Source organism: Salvelinus fontinalis, chromosome 21, assembly GCF_029448725.1.
Source record: "Salvelinus fontinalis isolate EN_2023a chromosome 21, ASM2944872v1, whole genome shotgun sequence".
NCBI classification, from domain to species: domain Eukaryota; kingdom Metazoa; phylum Chordata; class Actinopteri; order Salmoniformes; family Salmonidae; genus Salvelinus; species Salvelinus fontinalis.
In genome coordinates, this window is record NC_074685.1 from 34,500,766 (window position 1) to 34,514,567 (window position 13,802).

A 13,802-nucleotide genomic window follows, 5' to 3' on the forward strand; every position below is an offset into this window, starting at 1 on the left:
TGCTAATTGAGATATTTGTATTCATTTTCCAAATATTGAAATACCTTTAAATTCAGGGTTGTTTAAAATCCTAATATATAGTCATTCTACAACTAAAAGGAATAAGAAAGTTGAAATAGGGCAACCCTGGCGTACACTACGGTGAATATTAAATATTTTAGATGTGTTAAGATGAATCATAATATAACTATTAATATCATTGTAAAGCATATTGATACCAGACACAAAGCTAGTCCCGAAACCAAAAGTGTACAACGACTGTATTAGGAATTTGTGTTCAGTTGTATCAAATGCTTTACAAAAGTCGAGGAATAAAACAATAGCCTCTGAGTCAATTGAATCTGCATAATCAATCAAGTCTAAAACGAACCCAATGTTACAGCTGATGTGGCGACCTTTCATGAAATCTTTCATGAGTTTCATGAATAAGATGGTTTAGTAAGTCCATTGTAAGTCTATTGGCATATGCTAAAGTAATCAATTTATCATCTGTATTTAAAAATGTAATAGGTATCCAATTATCTATGAAAAGGGGATCTTTATCAAGTTTCGGTATCAAGGAAATAACCCTGTGTAGTGATAATTTCCCCCTTAGCTAGACATTCTTGGAACATGTTGAATACTGGTCCCTCTAAATGTTCCCAAAAGTGTAAATAACATTCTGCAGAAAGACCATCTGTTCCAGGTGCTTTGCCCTTCTTCATAGATTGAAGCGCATCTCTAATCTGTTCTATAGAAAACTCATCTTCCCATATGGACTTGAACTCATCAGAAATCATTGGTACATGACCATGGGCCAATGTTCCCATTCAATCCCATTAAATGTATATTCAATCCCATTAAATGTATACAGATTGTCATAGAAAGATTACACAAAGCTAGTGATGCCCATAGGGTCTTTACACAAGGTGTTGTCAATATTTAAGGCACAGAGATTTGGTCTTATAGTTTCGTTTTTCAAGAGGAAAAAAAAACCTTGTGTTTTTCTCACCCTCCTCAACCCATTTTGCTCTAGATCTAATAAAGGCCCCTTTAGCTAAATGAATGTACATTTGATCTAGTTCTATTCGAGATGTATTCAAATCTGTTTTTTCCTCATTTGAAAGGGTAGCCTTTTCTAAAAGAACAGTCAATATATTCATAAGCTCATCGTCTTTCGAACATATTTGTTTCTATATTTCCTTATTGAGTGTAATGGCGATAGATCTTACCTTAAATATTTCCCAGTTACTTCCATGCTTTGGTTCTAAATCATCGGAATGAAATGAGTCTACGATCAAGTTCTTTATGCTCTTGTTAAAGACTGGATCATTTAGGAGTGAATTATTACGTTTCCGGTATCCTCGAATGCCACTGGATTTTTCAGAAAATTCCAACTTCAAAAATATAATTTTATGATCAATCAAAGGAGCTTGTTCATGACTTAATTCTTCTTCTTCTACTGACTTACTTCTTCTTCTACTGTAATGAGAAATGAGAAACAAATCCATTCTAGATCTGACCGTCATTGACCTATAACACCAGGTATAATCGTTCAAGTTCGTATAAAAAAAACACCCTGGCTGTTATAAGCCATGCATTTGTATACTTGTTTTGCAGCTGAGTAAGCTTATCAGCAAGACTCAAAAATAAAGTATTATTTGAGGTGTGAGAATTGTACCCATACACATTGCGTATAAAAAAAAAACATTATCTAGTTTGGAGATCAATATAACCCATCTCCCATCTTTGGACACACAAGACTCTGAAATATCACCTCTTAACTTATGAAGCAATATATTACCAGCTGAGTGGCTAGCCCTGTGACTATAATAAACAGTATTTCCCCATTGTGATTTCCAAAAACGTATAAGGGCACAAGGCGAGACCCAAATGCAGACACAGGAGGCAGATGGTTGAGCTACGATATTTATTGTACCTAAAGGGGTTGGCAAAAGGCAGGTCGGGGACAGGAGAGAGTTCATAAACCAGGTCAGAGTCCAAACAGTACCAGGCGATAGACAGACTCGAGGTCAGGACAGGCAGGGGTTCAGTGAACAGGTCAGAGTCCAAACAGTACCAGGTGATAGGCAGGCTCGAGGTCAGGACAGGTAGGGGTTCAGTAATCAGGTCCCAGTCCAAACAGAACAAGGGGATAGGACAGGCAAGGGTCAAAACCGGGAGGCCTAAAAATAAAATATTAAAATACTTCAACATTTTTTTTAAAACAGGAGGGCTAGGAAAAAACAGAGACTGGAAAGCTAGGCGCTGGGAGAAACACTGGTTGACTTGGCAATACAAGACGAACTGGTACATAGAGACAGGAAACACAGATATAAATACAACGGCAACTAATGGGGAAAACAGGAGACACCTGGAGGTGGGTGGAGACAATCACAAAGACAGGTGAAACAGATCAGGGTGTGACAAAACTAGAATCTGAATGTAGGAGTGAGTCTCCTGGACTAGAATGAAATCTGCATTAGTGTTTACAAAATAAAAAGGTGCTTTTCCTTTAGTTATATTTCAGAAACCACTGGCATTTAGAGATACAATATTTAGTGCATTGAATTCAAAACATTTCATAACCTGAAAAACATTAAATAAAATAATAAAACAAATACAGTGTAGTGATATGAATAACCCAAGCCATTATCACATCGGTTGCTACTGCGCAGATTGACTCATAAGCCGCGGTTATTATAGTAGTATCAGTAGCGATTTTAGCATGTAAATCTTGGTGGGGCAAATATTTTTTTTAGATGCATGCCAGTAAAGCCACTACACAACACAACACTAAACAATACATTAATTGCACTATAACAGTGACAAACGGTGCACACAAACTGTTAGGGCCTACATAAAGCTGTCTGGCAGCGAAACAGATCATTCAGCCTCATGTACTGCCCTTCAAAAATACATAGCTGATATGGCTGACTTGCTTAAACAAATGTGGCTTCTAATGACAATTGAGATGTACAAACTATGGTATAAGGGGACAACAAGTGGATAAGAGGCCATCCATAATTTCGATTAAGACATTAATGAGCGAGCTAGGACAGACGTAGTCAATATAACTATTTGTTTAGCACTTTTGAAATGTACAGTGATAGAATTCAGAACATGGGACATTCTTACAGTGTTCTCTGTACACTAAGTCAGAACCGTAGGATAAATAAAGGGGGCACATAAGCATGCACATGCATCCCACTTTTGTATTTTTTGCCCCACCAAGATTTACATGCTAAAATCGCTACTGAGGTCAAACCATGTTATAAGTCAAACCATGTAGTATAGGAAATAGTAGTCAAATAGAGAAAGACAGTGACACAGTTTCCTCATATAGTCAACCCCCAGAGGAAACTCTTACGGTCCAACCCTGGAAGACACAGCCGCCTTACATTACTGTCCCTTCACGTACGCATTGACCTCGTGATGTAGGCTATCACTAGAAACCAATTTACTCTATTTTCAAATTAAATTGTGGACCGATGTTGTCTTGCAAATATGACCCATTAATAAATGCATAAACAGTCTGGTACCCTGGCTGAGGCTAACTCTGCTCTGTGAATAACTGTACCTTTGGAGGAATGAACGTAACCGATCTTCTTAACGGTGTTCCTGACCACCTCCACGAGAGCCACTATAGCCTTGGAGGTGACCTCTCCTCACAGCATAACCATACCCGTCTTCATAACAGTTTATTTATAGTGCACAAAGAGTTCAGTAATGTTGAGGTGGTTTCACACTGGACCTGTTGCCGCTGGGATTCATCTTCAGTTGGTCCGGTTAAACAAGTGCTTCAATCAAAAGCTTAAGTTGGATTTGAGGTTAGAACGAAAACAGATGCCATACATACTATTGATGATGAATTATTACATTTATACATCTACAGTAGGCGACAGTTTCAAGTTCACTGCATATAGGACACATCACTGCACTCTATCCTACTCTGTAAACTGATCATCTCTGTATACCCGTCGCAAGACCCACTGGTTGATGCTTATTTATAAAACCCTCTTAGGCCTCACTCCCCCATATCTGAGATATCTACTGCAGCCCTCATCCTCCACATACAACAACCGTTCTGCCAGTCACATTCTGTTAAAGGTCCACAAAGCACACACATCCCTGGGTCGCTTCTCTTTTCAGTTTGCTCAGTTAGCGACTGGAACGAGCTGCAACAAACACTCAAACTGGACAGTTTTATCTCAATCTCTTCATTCAAAGACTCAATCGTGGACACTCTTACTGCTTCGTGTGATGTATTGTTGTCTCTACCTTCTTGCCCTTTGTGCTGTTGTCTGTGCCCAATAATGTTTGTACCATGTTTTGTGCTGCTACCATGTTGTTGTTATGTTGTGTTGCTCCCATGCTGTGTTGTCATGTGTAGCTGCCTTGCTATGTTGTTGTCTTAGGTCTCTCTTTATGTAGTGTTGTCTCTCTTGTTGTGATGTGTGTTTTGACCTATATTTATATTGTATTTATTTATTTATTTTTCATCTCAGGCCCCCGTCCCCGCAGGAGGCCTTTTGTCTATTTGTCGGCCGTCATTGTAAATAAGAATTTGTTCTTAACTGACTTGCCTAGTTAAATAAAGATTTTAAAAATTATATATATACTAAATTAAAATAGCGCCAACTGCTGGCCATGATATGATGTGCATGCATCCAGCTGTTGCTCAACTTGATGATGGACGTGTCTTCGAATCTTAAGTAAAATGTCTCGTGACATTCTATGAACGTCCCCTGGAAACGGAACGGTCTAGCCATTTTGCTAGCTAACAAAATGTATGTTACTATTTCTGTTTTAAACTAGCTAACGTTATTCTTTTACATATGCTTTTGAATCCAACATAGACCTAGCTAGATTATATTAAATAATGTGTTACAAAGTAAGTGACAAGCACACAGGCTACAAGGTAGGGTCATCAGATGGACAAAGATAACCGTAGCAACAAAGTGAAATTGCTGCAAACCTATGCAACTTGTGAGTTTAGCGTGTCATAAATTCATTGGTGATTAACCAAGAAATAATTACTCTCCTCAAATGACAGATTTGCCTACAAGAACACTGCGGCACAGATGAGTATTTAGACTGTTTGTAACCAACCAAAGACCATGCCAATAGTGTATTGCTGTGTAGAAAGAAGCAACATCATCCTTGCTGATCTTGCTCTCAGAGGTGGAAGGTTTCAGGTAGGCTAGTGTGTGTCTCAGTGTATGTGTGTAAGAGGGAGGGGGATTATTCCTAACACAACTGTAGATGCATTTCTGGGTTGTAGGAGGCAGCATTGAATATTCTGAGACCTCTTCCGTTTGGAGCTCTGTATCGAAGGTCCATACAATTGGATGGGTGAGATAACTATTACTAAACTACATCATTGCAAATGTAATTCCATGTGCTGGCCATAATGTTTGTTTTAACAATCAGGTTCAGATACCACATCCTGTCAGAGGATGGAGTGTCCTACGTCTGTGTCACAGAGCTCAGCTATGAGTGCAGGAGGGCCCATGAATTCCTTAACCAGGTCAGTTTACATGTACAATCTTATACTGTAGTGGCTTACATAATGAGTTACAATGGCAGATTCCACCACAAGACATAGGGTACTGGTACTGTTTGATGGCAAAATAAATTGTTTTTTTTATTTTCTTCAAGTTATACCCTCTTTACAGAAGTCACTAAGTTATACAATTCATTCTAAACCATCCTGTGATACCTAAACAGTAATACTTAAGCATGTCAAAACAACTAGATCAAATCTGTCTCTTTAAAATGACAAGAGCAGAGCTTATTTCCATAAATATAGTGTATGCCCTGCTCTTCTTGGCCTCATGGTTTGAACAGAAAGCTCTGAACGTGACCAGCCATGGAAATCAGGTGTAGCTTATGTAGTAAGCGACTTCACTTCTTATTGCCTTCCAGATCTGCAGTTTCTTTGCTAACAGCCCCCTGATAAAGAAAGCGGCCTTTGCCCAGCCGTATGAATTCAGCTCTGACCTGCATCAGGTGCTTGGACAGCTGATGGTATGTCCTAAAGACACATAGAATTAGTAGAATGAGAATTCTTAATCAGAACACCATTACATACATTCTTATTATCACATCATCTCTCAGTCAGATTTCCTGTTTCTATCTGAAGTGCTCTACGTGCAATATTGGGTGTGCCATAGAAATATATAACGTTATGAAGATCTTTATGGGGTGGGTTTAAGAGCAATGTCTTTTCTACTAATCCTAGTTCTATGTAAAGAGATGAGTGACTAACGTTGGGCCAATGGTAGCGCTCCAGTGCAGCAGCAGTAGTTAATGTGTAACTATAGGGAGGGGAGGCGCTGTGTGAAACCTGTGTCTCAACCTACAGCTGGTTGAAACAGACCTTACCTGTCTCGACTTTATTGACTACAAGCATAGTAAGTCTGGATAAAATGTCTTTGTGAAACCTTTACCCACCGAAGTGGTTGTGGATGTATATTCGTTTTGTTGTACTATTCTGACATGGTAAGTATTTTGACTTTTGTCAAGTGGAGGTTGTGAGGCAGTTCTATGCCTTGAGGGCACACTAATGATCTGAACTGTTAGCACTAGGGTGAGCAGCGCATTAGTGGTTAAAGCCTCGGAGACTAGGAACAACAGACTCTGAATACAATTATTTACATGTGACTTGCATGTGTAAGTAAATGTCTGAGAGTCCAGTGATCTCGTAACATTGCAAGAAGCTTTTGGACTAAACAAATCGGTGACCTAGCTGTGAGGAGGATTTTCTTGTCAGGAGAGTGTCAATAAAGGAATGGTTGAGGCTGAGCGCTAAAGCAATATCCACTTGGCCCTGCTTTCAGATACAGTATGTCCATATGATATGTCCTGGAATTGCATGGAATTGCATTCTGCCCCATCATGTATTGGCTCCTATATTTTGCACATTTTGTTTAAGTTAATTGATATTGACTAGTCTTCTTAATGTTGCTACTGTTATCATTGCTAAGTCAGATGCAAATTTCCACACTGTGAACAAATGCAGGTTTTCCATTCCCTGAAATTGGTCATAAAAATGGTTCTCCTACAGTAATGATACGTGTCATGTTATTCTGACAACAATGTTTACACAGTATGCCATACCTAATATGTTGATGTTATTCAGAGAAGATTCTCTCCCCTTCTTCCTCCTTTCTGTAGGCTGACTACAGTTCTCAACAGGCAGCCTCCTCTAAGCTGGACTCGGTGCAGGGCCAAGTCAACGAAGTCAAAGTTATACTCAAAGACAACATTAACAAAGTGCTGGAGAGGGGAGAGAGGTTAGATGACTTGGTTGACAAGACACATGACCTACAAGCAACCGTAAGTATTATAAAAAAGACAATTGTGTTTTTGTTTCTTTCTTATCCTGGCAAGGTGATAAGGAAGTGCGGTTCCTGTAGTCTGGAGAATGGCTTTAAACAGCCAAGCTGCATTTGCTTTCCTGTCTGTTTCTGCTTTAGCTTTCTTGAAACACAATTATATTTGAGCTAACCTTCCATAATTTCCTCCCATTTTCAGGCAGACACCTTTCAGAGGACATCTACGCGGGTAGCCCGGAAGTACTGGTGGAAGAACGTCAAGATGATGATCATCATTGGCGTGATAGTTCTGATCATCCTCATCCTCATCATCCTGTTTGCTACAGGTGTCATCCCCAGTTAAATCCCCTCACAGACTCCTACAGTACTACATTCTCAACACAAGGAAAAGGACGAACCACTATCACCGAGTCATGTTTTGAATTTTATTTTAGTCTCCTCCAAGGCGCATTCAAGGTGGATTGTGCATAGTAACGTGACAAAATATCATTTCACATGATGACTTCTGTAAATAAGCTTCCTGGAATTTGTTTGATTGTTTTTGGATTATATGGATCTGTTCATTTGATATTTAATAAGATACATTTCATAATGTTTGTTTGTCTATTTAAAAAAAGAAAAAAATACACAATATAAACTCAGCAAAAAAAGAAACGTCCTCACTGCGTTTATTTTCAGCAAACTTAACATGTGTAAATATTTGTATGAACATAAATAGATTCAACAACTGAGACATAAACTGAACAAGTTCCACAGACATTTGACTAACTGAAATGGAATAATGTGTCCCTGAACATAGGGTGGGTCAAAATCAAAAGTAACAGTCAGTATCTGGTGTGGCCACCAGCTGCATTAAGTACTGCAGTGCATCTCCTCATGGACTGCACCAGATTTGCCAGTTCTTGCTGTGAGATGTTACCTCACTCTTCCACCCGGACATTTCTGGGGGGAATGGCCCTAGGCCTCACACTCCAATCCAACAGGTCCCAGACGTGCTCAATGGGATTTGAGATCTGGGCTCTTTGCTGGCCATGGCAGAACACTGACATTCCTGTCTTGCAGGAAATCACGTACAGAACGAGCAGTATGGCTGGTGGCATTGTCATGCTTGAGGGTCATGTCAGGATGAGCCTGCAGGAAGGGTACCACATGAGGGAGGAGGATATCTTCGCTGTAACGCATAGCATTGAGATTGCCTGCAATGACAACAAGCTCAGTCCGATGATGCTGTGACACACCGCCCCAGACCATGATGGACCCTCCACCTCCAAATCGATCCCGCTCCAGAGTACAGGCCTCGGTGTAATGCTCATTCCTTTGACGATATTCGCGAATCCAACCATCACCCCTGGTGAGACAAAACCGCGACTCGTCAGTGAAGAGCACTTTTTGCCAGTCCTGTCTGCTCCAGCGACGGTGGGTTTGTGCCCATAGGCGACGTTGTTGCCGGTGATACCTGCCTTACACAGGCCTACAAGCTCTCAGTCCAGCTTCTCTCAGCCTATTGAGGACAGTCTGAGCACTGATGGAGGGATTGTGCATTCCTGGTGTAACTTGGGCAGTTGTTGCCATCCTGTACCTGTCCCGCAGGAGTGATGCTGTGCAGGTGTTGTTACACATGGTCTGCCACTGCGAGGACGATCAGCTGTCTATCCTGTCCCCCTGTAGCGCTCTCTTAGGCGTCTCACAGTACGGATATTGCAATTTATTGCCCTGGCCACATCTGCCTCCTTGCAGCATGCCTAAGGCACGTTCACGTAGATGAGCAGGGACCCTGGGCATCTTTCTTTTGGTGTTTTTCAGAGTCAGTAGAAAGGACTCTTTAGTGTCCTAAGTTTTCATAACTGTGACCTTAATTGCCTACCGTCTGTAAGCTGTTAGTGTCTTAATGACCGTTCCACAGGTGCATGTTCATTAATTGTTTATGGTTCATTAAACAAGCATGGGAAACAGTGTTTAAAACCTTTACAATGAAGATCTGTCAAGTTATTTGGATTTTTACAAATGATCTTTGAAAGACAGGGTCCTAAAAAAGAGACGTTTCTTGCTGAGTTTAGAACATTTCCCACCACTAACGTTACAGTTTAGGGGCCTCATTCCACAGTATAAAGGTGTATTGAATTCCTTAAACTGGATGATTTTCATATTTTAATGGTGGCCACCTCTGGCAGCCATAATAATTCACTACAATAGTAGTTACACTCCACTAGCAATGAGTTACACTCACCGACTAGTTCATTAGGTACATCCATCTAGTACCTGGCCGGACCCCACTTTGCCACCAGAACAGCCTGAATTCTACGGGAAATTGATTCTACAAGGTGTCAAAAAAAATGTGTTGCTCAATTGGTATCAAAGGACCTAACGTGTGCCCGAAAAACATTCCCTACACCAGTACATCAATGCCACCAGCCTATACCGTTGACACCAGGCAGGATGGGTCCATGGACTCATGCTGCTTACACCAAATCCTGACTCTGCCATCAGCATGACACAACAAGAACCAGGAATCGTCGGAGCAGACAATGTTTTTCCACTCAATTGTCCAGCGTTAGTGATCGCGTGCCCACTGGAATCCGGTGTGGTCATCTGCTGCAATAACCCATCCGTGACAAGGATCGACAAGTTGTGCGCTCCGAGATTACATTCTGCACACCACTGTTGTACTGTGACATTATTTGTTTGTGGCCCGCCTGTTAGCTTGCACGATTCTTGCCATTCTCCTTCGACCCCTCTCATCAACGAGCTATTTTCACCCACAGGACCTCCGCTGACTGGATGTTTTTTGTTTGTCGCACCACTCTCAGTAAACCCTAGACAGTGTCGGTGTGAAAAGCCCAGGTGGGCAGCCATTTCTGAGATACTGGATCTCGTACCACGCTCAAAGTTGCTTAGGTCACTCGTTTTGCCCATTCTAACGTTCAATCAAACAGTAACTGAATGCCTCGATGCCTGTCTGCCTGCTTTATATAGCAAGCTACGGCCACTTATCAATTTTCGTGAACAGGGTGGTGTACCTAATAAACTTGCCGGTGAGTGTACTGTCCAAGGGTAAAGCATAATGTACCAAACAGTTCACACTACTTCAAAAACATAAATACATTTATTTCAAATTCAATTCCAGATAAATGCTTTTAATTATTTTCTGATGCATTTCGGAATATTCTAGAATCTTGTATACATACAGTGTATTCGGAAAGTATTCAGACCCCTTGACTTTTTCAACATTTTGGTCGGGCAACGAAGGAGTGGCTTCGTAAGAAGCATTTCAAGGTCCTGGAGTGGCCTAGCCAGTCTCCAGATCTCAACCCCATGGAAAATCTTTGGAGGGAGTTGAAAGTCCATGTTGCCCAGCAACAGCCCCAAAACATCACTGCTCTAGAGGAGATCTGCATGGAGGAATGGGCCAAAATACCAGCAACAGTGTGTGAAAACCTTGTGAAGACTTACAGAAAATGTTTGACCTCTGTCATTGCCAACAAAAGGGTATATAACAAAGTATTGAGATAAACTTTTATTGACCAAATACTTATTTTCCACCATAATTTGCAAATAAATTCATTAAAAATCCTAGAATGTGATTTTATGGATTTTTTTCCCTCATTTTGTCTGTCATAGTTGAAGTGTACCTATGATGAAAATTACAGGCCTCTCTCATATTTTTAAGTGGGAAAACTTGCACAATTGGTGGCTGACTAAATACTTTTTTGCCCCACTGTACATACTTTTGTACCTGTTTCCCCCAGCATCTTCACAAGGTCCTTTGCTGTTGTTCTGGGGATGATTTGCACTTTTCACACCAAAGTACATTCATCTCTAGGAGACAGAACGCGTCTCCTTCCTGAGCGGTATGACGGCTGCGTGGTCCCATGGTGTTTATACTTGCGTACTATTGTTTGTACAGATGAATGTGGTACCTTCAGGCATTTGGAAATTGCTCCCAAGGATGAACCAGACTTGTGGAAGTCTACAATTCTTTTTCTGAGGTCTTGGCAGATTTTTTTTCTTTTTTCCCATGTCAAGCAGAGGCACTGAGTTTGAAGGTAGGCCTTGAAATACATCCACAGGTACACCTCCAAGGGAAGCCATGATGTACTGTACAGTACCTTACTTAATCCTATACTGTGATACTTTCTCTCCACGATCTTCTTCACTCGCTCCTCCTCTTTGAAAGGTGATGAAGCAGAAGCCCCGTCTCTTGTTGCTTTTGGTTTCCATGGGGAGCTCAATGGACTCCACCTGTTCACACAGACAACTCAGGAATAGAATAATCCATTGTTCAACAAGGTTTGAATGTTTTGGTCGACTTGTACACACAGGCCGCGAGAAAACAAAGAGTAAATATCAGCTCTTTCAGGAAATTGCTTTGGACTGATCTGATTCAATCGTTCAGAATGGCACCCAGGCGAGCACACTCTCTAAAGAACATCTGACCATGTCAAATATAAGTCTACTGTAGCCTACCTCTCCAAAGCTACCAAAGTATTCCCTGATCTCCTCGGGGGTGTATGGAGAAAGACCCCCTACAAAGACCATGTTTGGCTCCTTGTTCTTCATGGCCTTGGCCTTCTTAGGGTCGATCACCAAATTATAATAAAGAAACTGATTGGGCAGAAAAGATTCACATCCCATTGCTGCCATGCCATATTCACAACATATACAATCAGGAATACCTTATCAACGCTGTCAGCTGCTTTGAACAGGACAAAGCCAAACCCCCGAGACCGACCTGTCATGGGGTCAAGCTTCAGGGTGCAGTCTACCACCTCCCCAAACTTGAAGTAAGCCTTCAAATCCTTCTTTGTTGTGTCCCAGCTCAGACCAACACACATTTTCCTGCATTTAAAGATAGTGCAGATACAAACATGTTAAATTCTGAATACCAATTCCCAACACAAGGACTCTGGCTGTGTTCCAAGTCCCTTCCTCAATCTGCTTTCCTTTCACCCATCAGTGGGAAAGAAGGAAAGGAAGAAAGGAGTTGAAGCCATTACACGAGAGAGGGAACACAGCCAAAGTCTTGGATTAGGGTCAATGTTATCATTAGAGCTATGATTATGATAATTAGCAAGAGCATCCTTGGATAACGCTGTACAGAAGCTTTTACAAGATGTAAAGGATTTTTTCAATTTGATTTATTAGGATGCTCATTAGCCAACACCAATGGTGACAGCTAGTCTTATAACGAAAAAGAGATTACAAACAACACTTGACAATTTACATACATTTAAAAACATGAACATGTAGTGTGTGTGCATCTATCAGTTACACATACATGTCAGTACATACACACAAGTAGGTCACATGAGGGAGAGGCATCGTTCTTTGGGGAGTTGCTTTCTTTGGTTTTTGTAACCAGGTTTGCTGTTCACTTGCGCTATATAAGATGGGAGTTCCATGCACTCATGGCTCTGTATAATACTGTACGTTTCCTTGAATTTGTTCTGGACCTGGGGACTATGAAAAGACCCCTGGTGGCATGTCTGGTGAGGCAAGTGTGTGTGTCAGTGCTGTGTGTAAGTTGACTATGCAAACAATTTGGAATTTTCAACACATTGTTTCTATTCTCATTTATGTGGTGACGGATGTAACAAATAGCAATCTACACATTTAATTTCTCCATCCATTTCTCACATACACAACTCTATATTCAACAAGCACCATCGCCTGAGAGCTGATGGATGAGACAGCCACAATAGTTACCTGATCTACCCTAAGGTGAGTTTTAGCTAGCTAGGTACTGGCATTAAAAAAAAGTTATTCCTCATAGAAGTTACCCAACGATGGGAGGAAATGCCAAAATTATTCAACAAAATAGCTACTTGTCACTTATTCAACGCTGAACTAACTAGCAATATAGGGAACATCAGTTATCCAACGTTAGCTAGCGGTCTCAGTCACCCCTCATCCTCTTCGTTTTTGCTGGCATCAATCTTTGATCCCTTGGATTCTCCTGACTGGCTGTTCTCTGCAGGCGTTGGTATCTGCTCCTCGCTGCTAGCCTGTCCGTCCTCCTCAATTTTCTCCACTGTTGGATCTTCGCGGGTTTCAAGACCCTCCGACATGGTGTTGCACAAATAACTAGTTGATCAGCTGCTATCGATGATGCGTGCTAGCGAGAGTTTCTGTTTCGTCGGTCTGAATCGCTTTCGAATTGGAAATCGTTATATTTTTCCCCAGGTTAGTAACATTATCTTGCTAAAGACCAGACACAAAACAAATATTAGGCACCACGGATGACCAATCCTTCTGGTTTCGCTGACTATTACCGACGGTCCTACTTTATCTAGTATATTTTGCAAGATACCGGCAGTTGACAGCTTGCTTTCTTGCTAGCTACGTAAACATAAATGGCGTCATGTATAAAATGGTGGAACTAGCTTGAGGGAGGTGCTCATTTTTCTAGACCTCTTAAAACCAAATAGCACAAATGTAATTATATGCTTTGAAACGCACTGCGGTCATAAGTTTGGATGACAGGGG

The 13,802-nt window shown here is 41.0% G+C and overlaps 2 protein-coding genes across 6 annotated transcripts; one reads left to right on the forward strand and one right to left on the reverse strand.

Moving 5' to 3' along the window:
• Positions 1 to 655: 655 nt before the first annotated feature.
• Positions 656 to 7,935, forward strand: LOC129818783 (vesicle-associated membrane protein 8-like). Of its 4 annotated transcripts, XM_055875020.1 has the most exons (7): positions 657 to 4,769; positions 5,036 to 5,177; positions 5,264 to 5,334; positions 5,413 to 5,509; positions 5,908 to 6,009; positions 7,159 to 7,320; positions 7,519 to 7,934. In XM_055875020.1, the coding sequence occupies exons 2-7, from the start codon at positions 5,100 to 5,102 to the stop codon at positions 7,660 to 7,662; spliced, it is 654 nt and encodes a 217-aa protein (XP_055730995.1). In that variant the 5' UTR covers positions 657 to 4,769; positions 5,036 to 5,099; the 3' UTR covers positions 7,663 to 7,934. The 4 variants fall into 4 exon arrangements, with proteins under 4 accessions (XP_055730996.1, XP_055730995.1, XP_055730997.1 ...); XM_055875021.1 differs by having other exon boundaries at positions 656 to 5,177; positions 7,519 to 7,935; XM_055875022.1 differs by lacking the exon at positions 5,908 to 6,009 and having other exon boundaries at positions 1,463 to 4,769; positions 7,519 to 7,929.
• Positions 7,936 to 10,820: 2,885 nt separating this feature from the next.
• On the reverse strand, positions 10,821 to 13,734 carry LOC129818787 (heterogeneous nuclear ribonucleoprotein A/B-like). Of its 2 annotated transcripts, XM_055875026.1 has the most exons (3): positions 13,221 to 13,734; positions 11,993 to 12,155; positions 10,821 to 11,558 (listed from the first exon to the last, which is right to left on the reverse strand). In XM_055875026.1, exons 1-3 carry the CDS (start codon positions 13,382 to 13,384, stop codon positions 11,427 to 11,429), a joined length of 459 nt encoding a protein of 152 aa, XP_055731001.1. In that variant the 5' UTR covers positions 13,385 to 13,734; the 3' UTR covers positions 10,821 to 11,426. The 2 variants fall into 2 exon arrangements, 1 of the variants encoding a protein (XP_055731001.1); XR_008753976.1 differs by lacking the exon at positions 10,821 to 11,558 and having other exon boundaries at positions 12,070 to 12,155; positions 13,023 to 13,314.
• Positions 13,735 to 13,802: the final 68 nt, after the last annotated feature.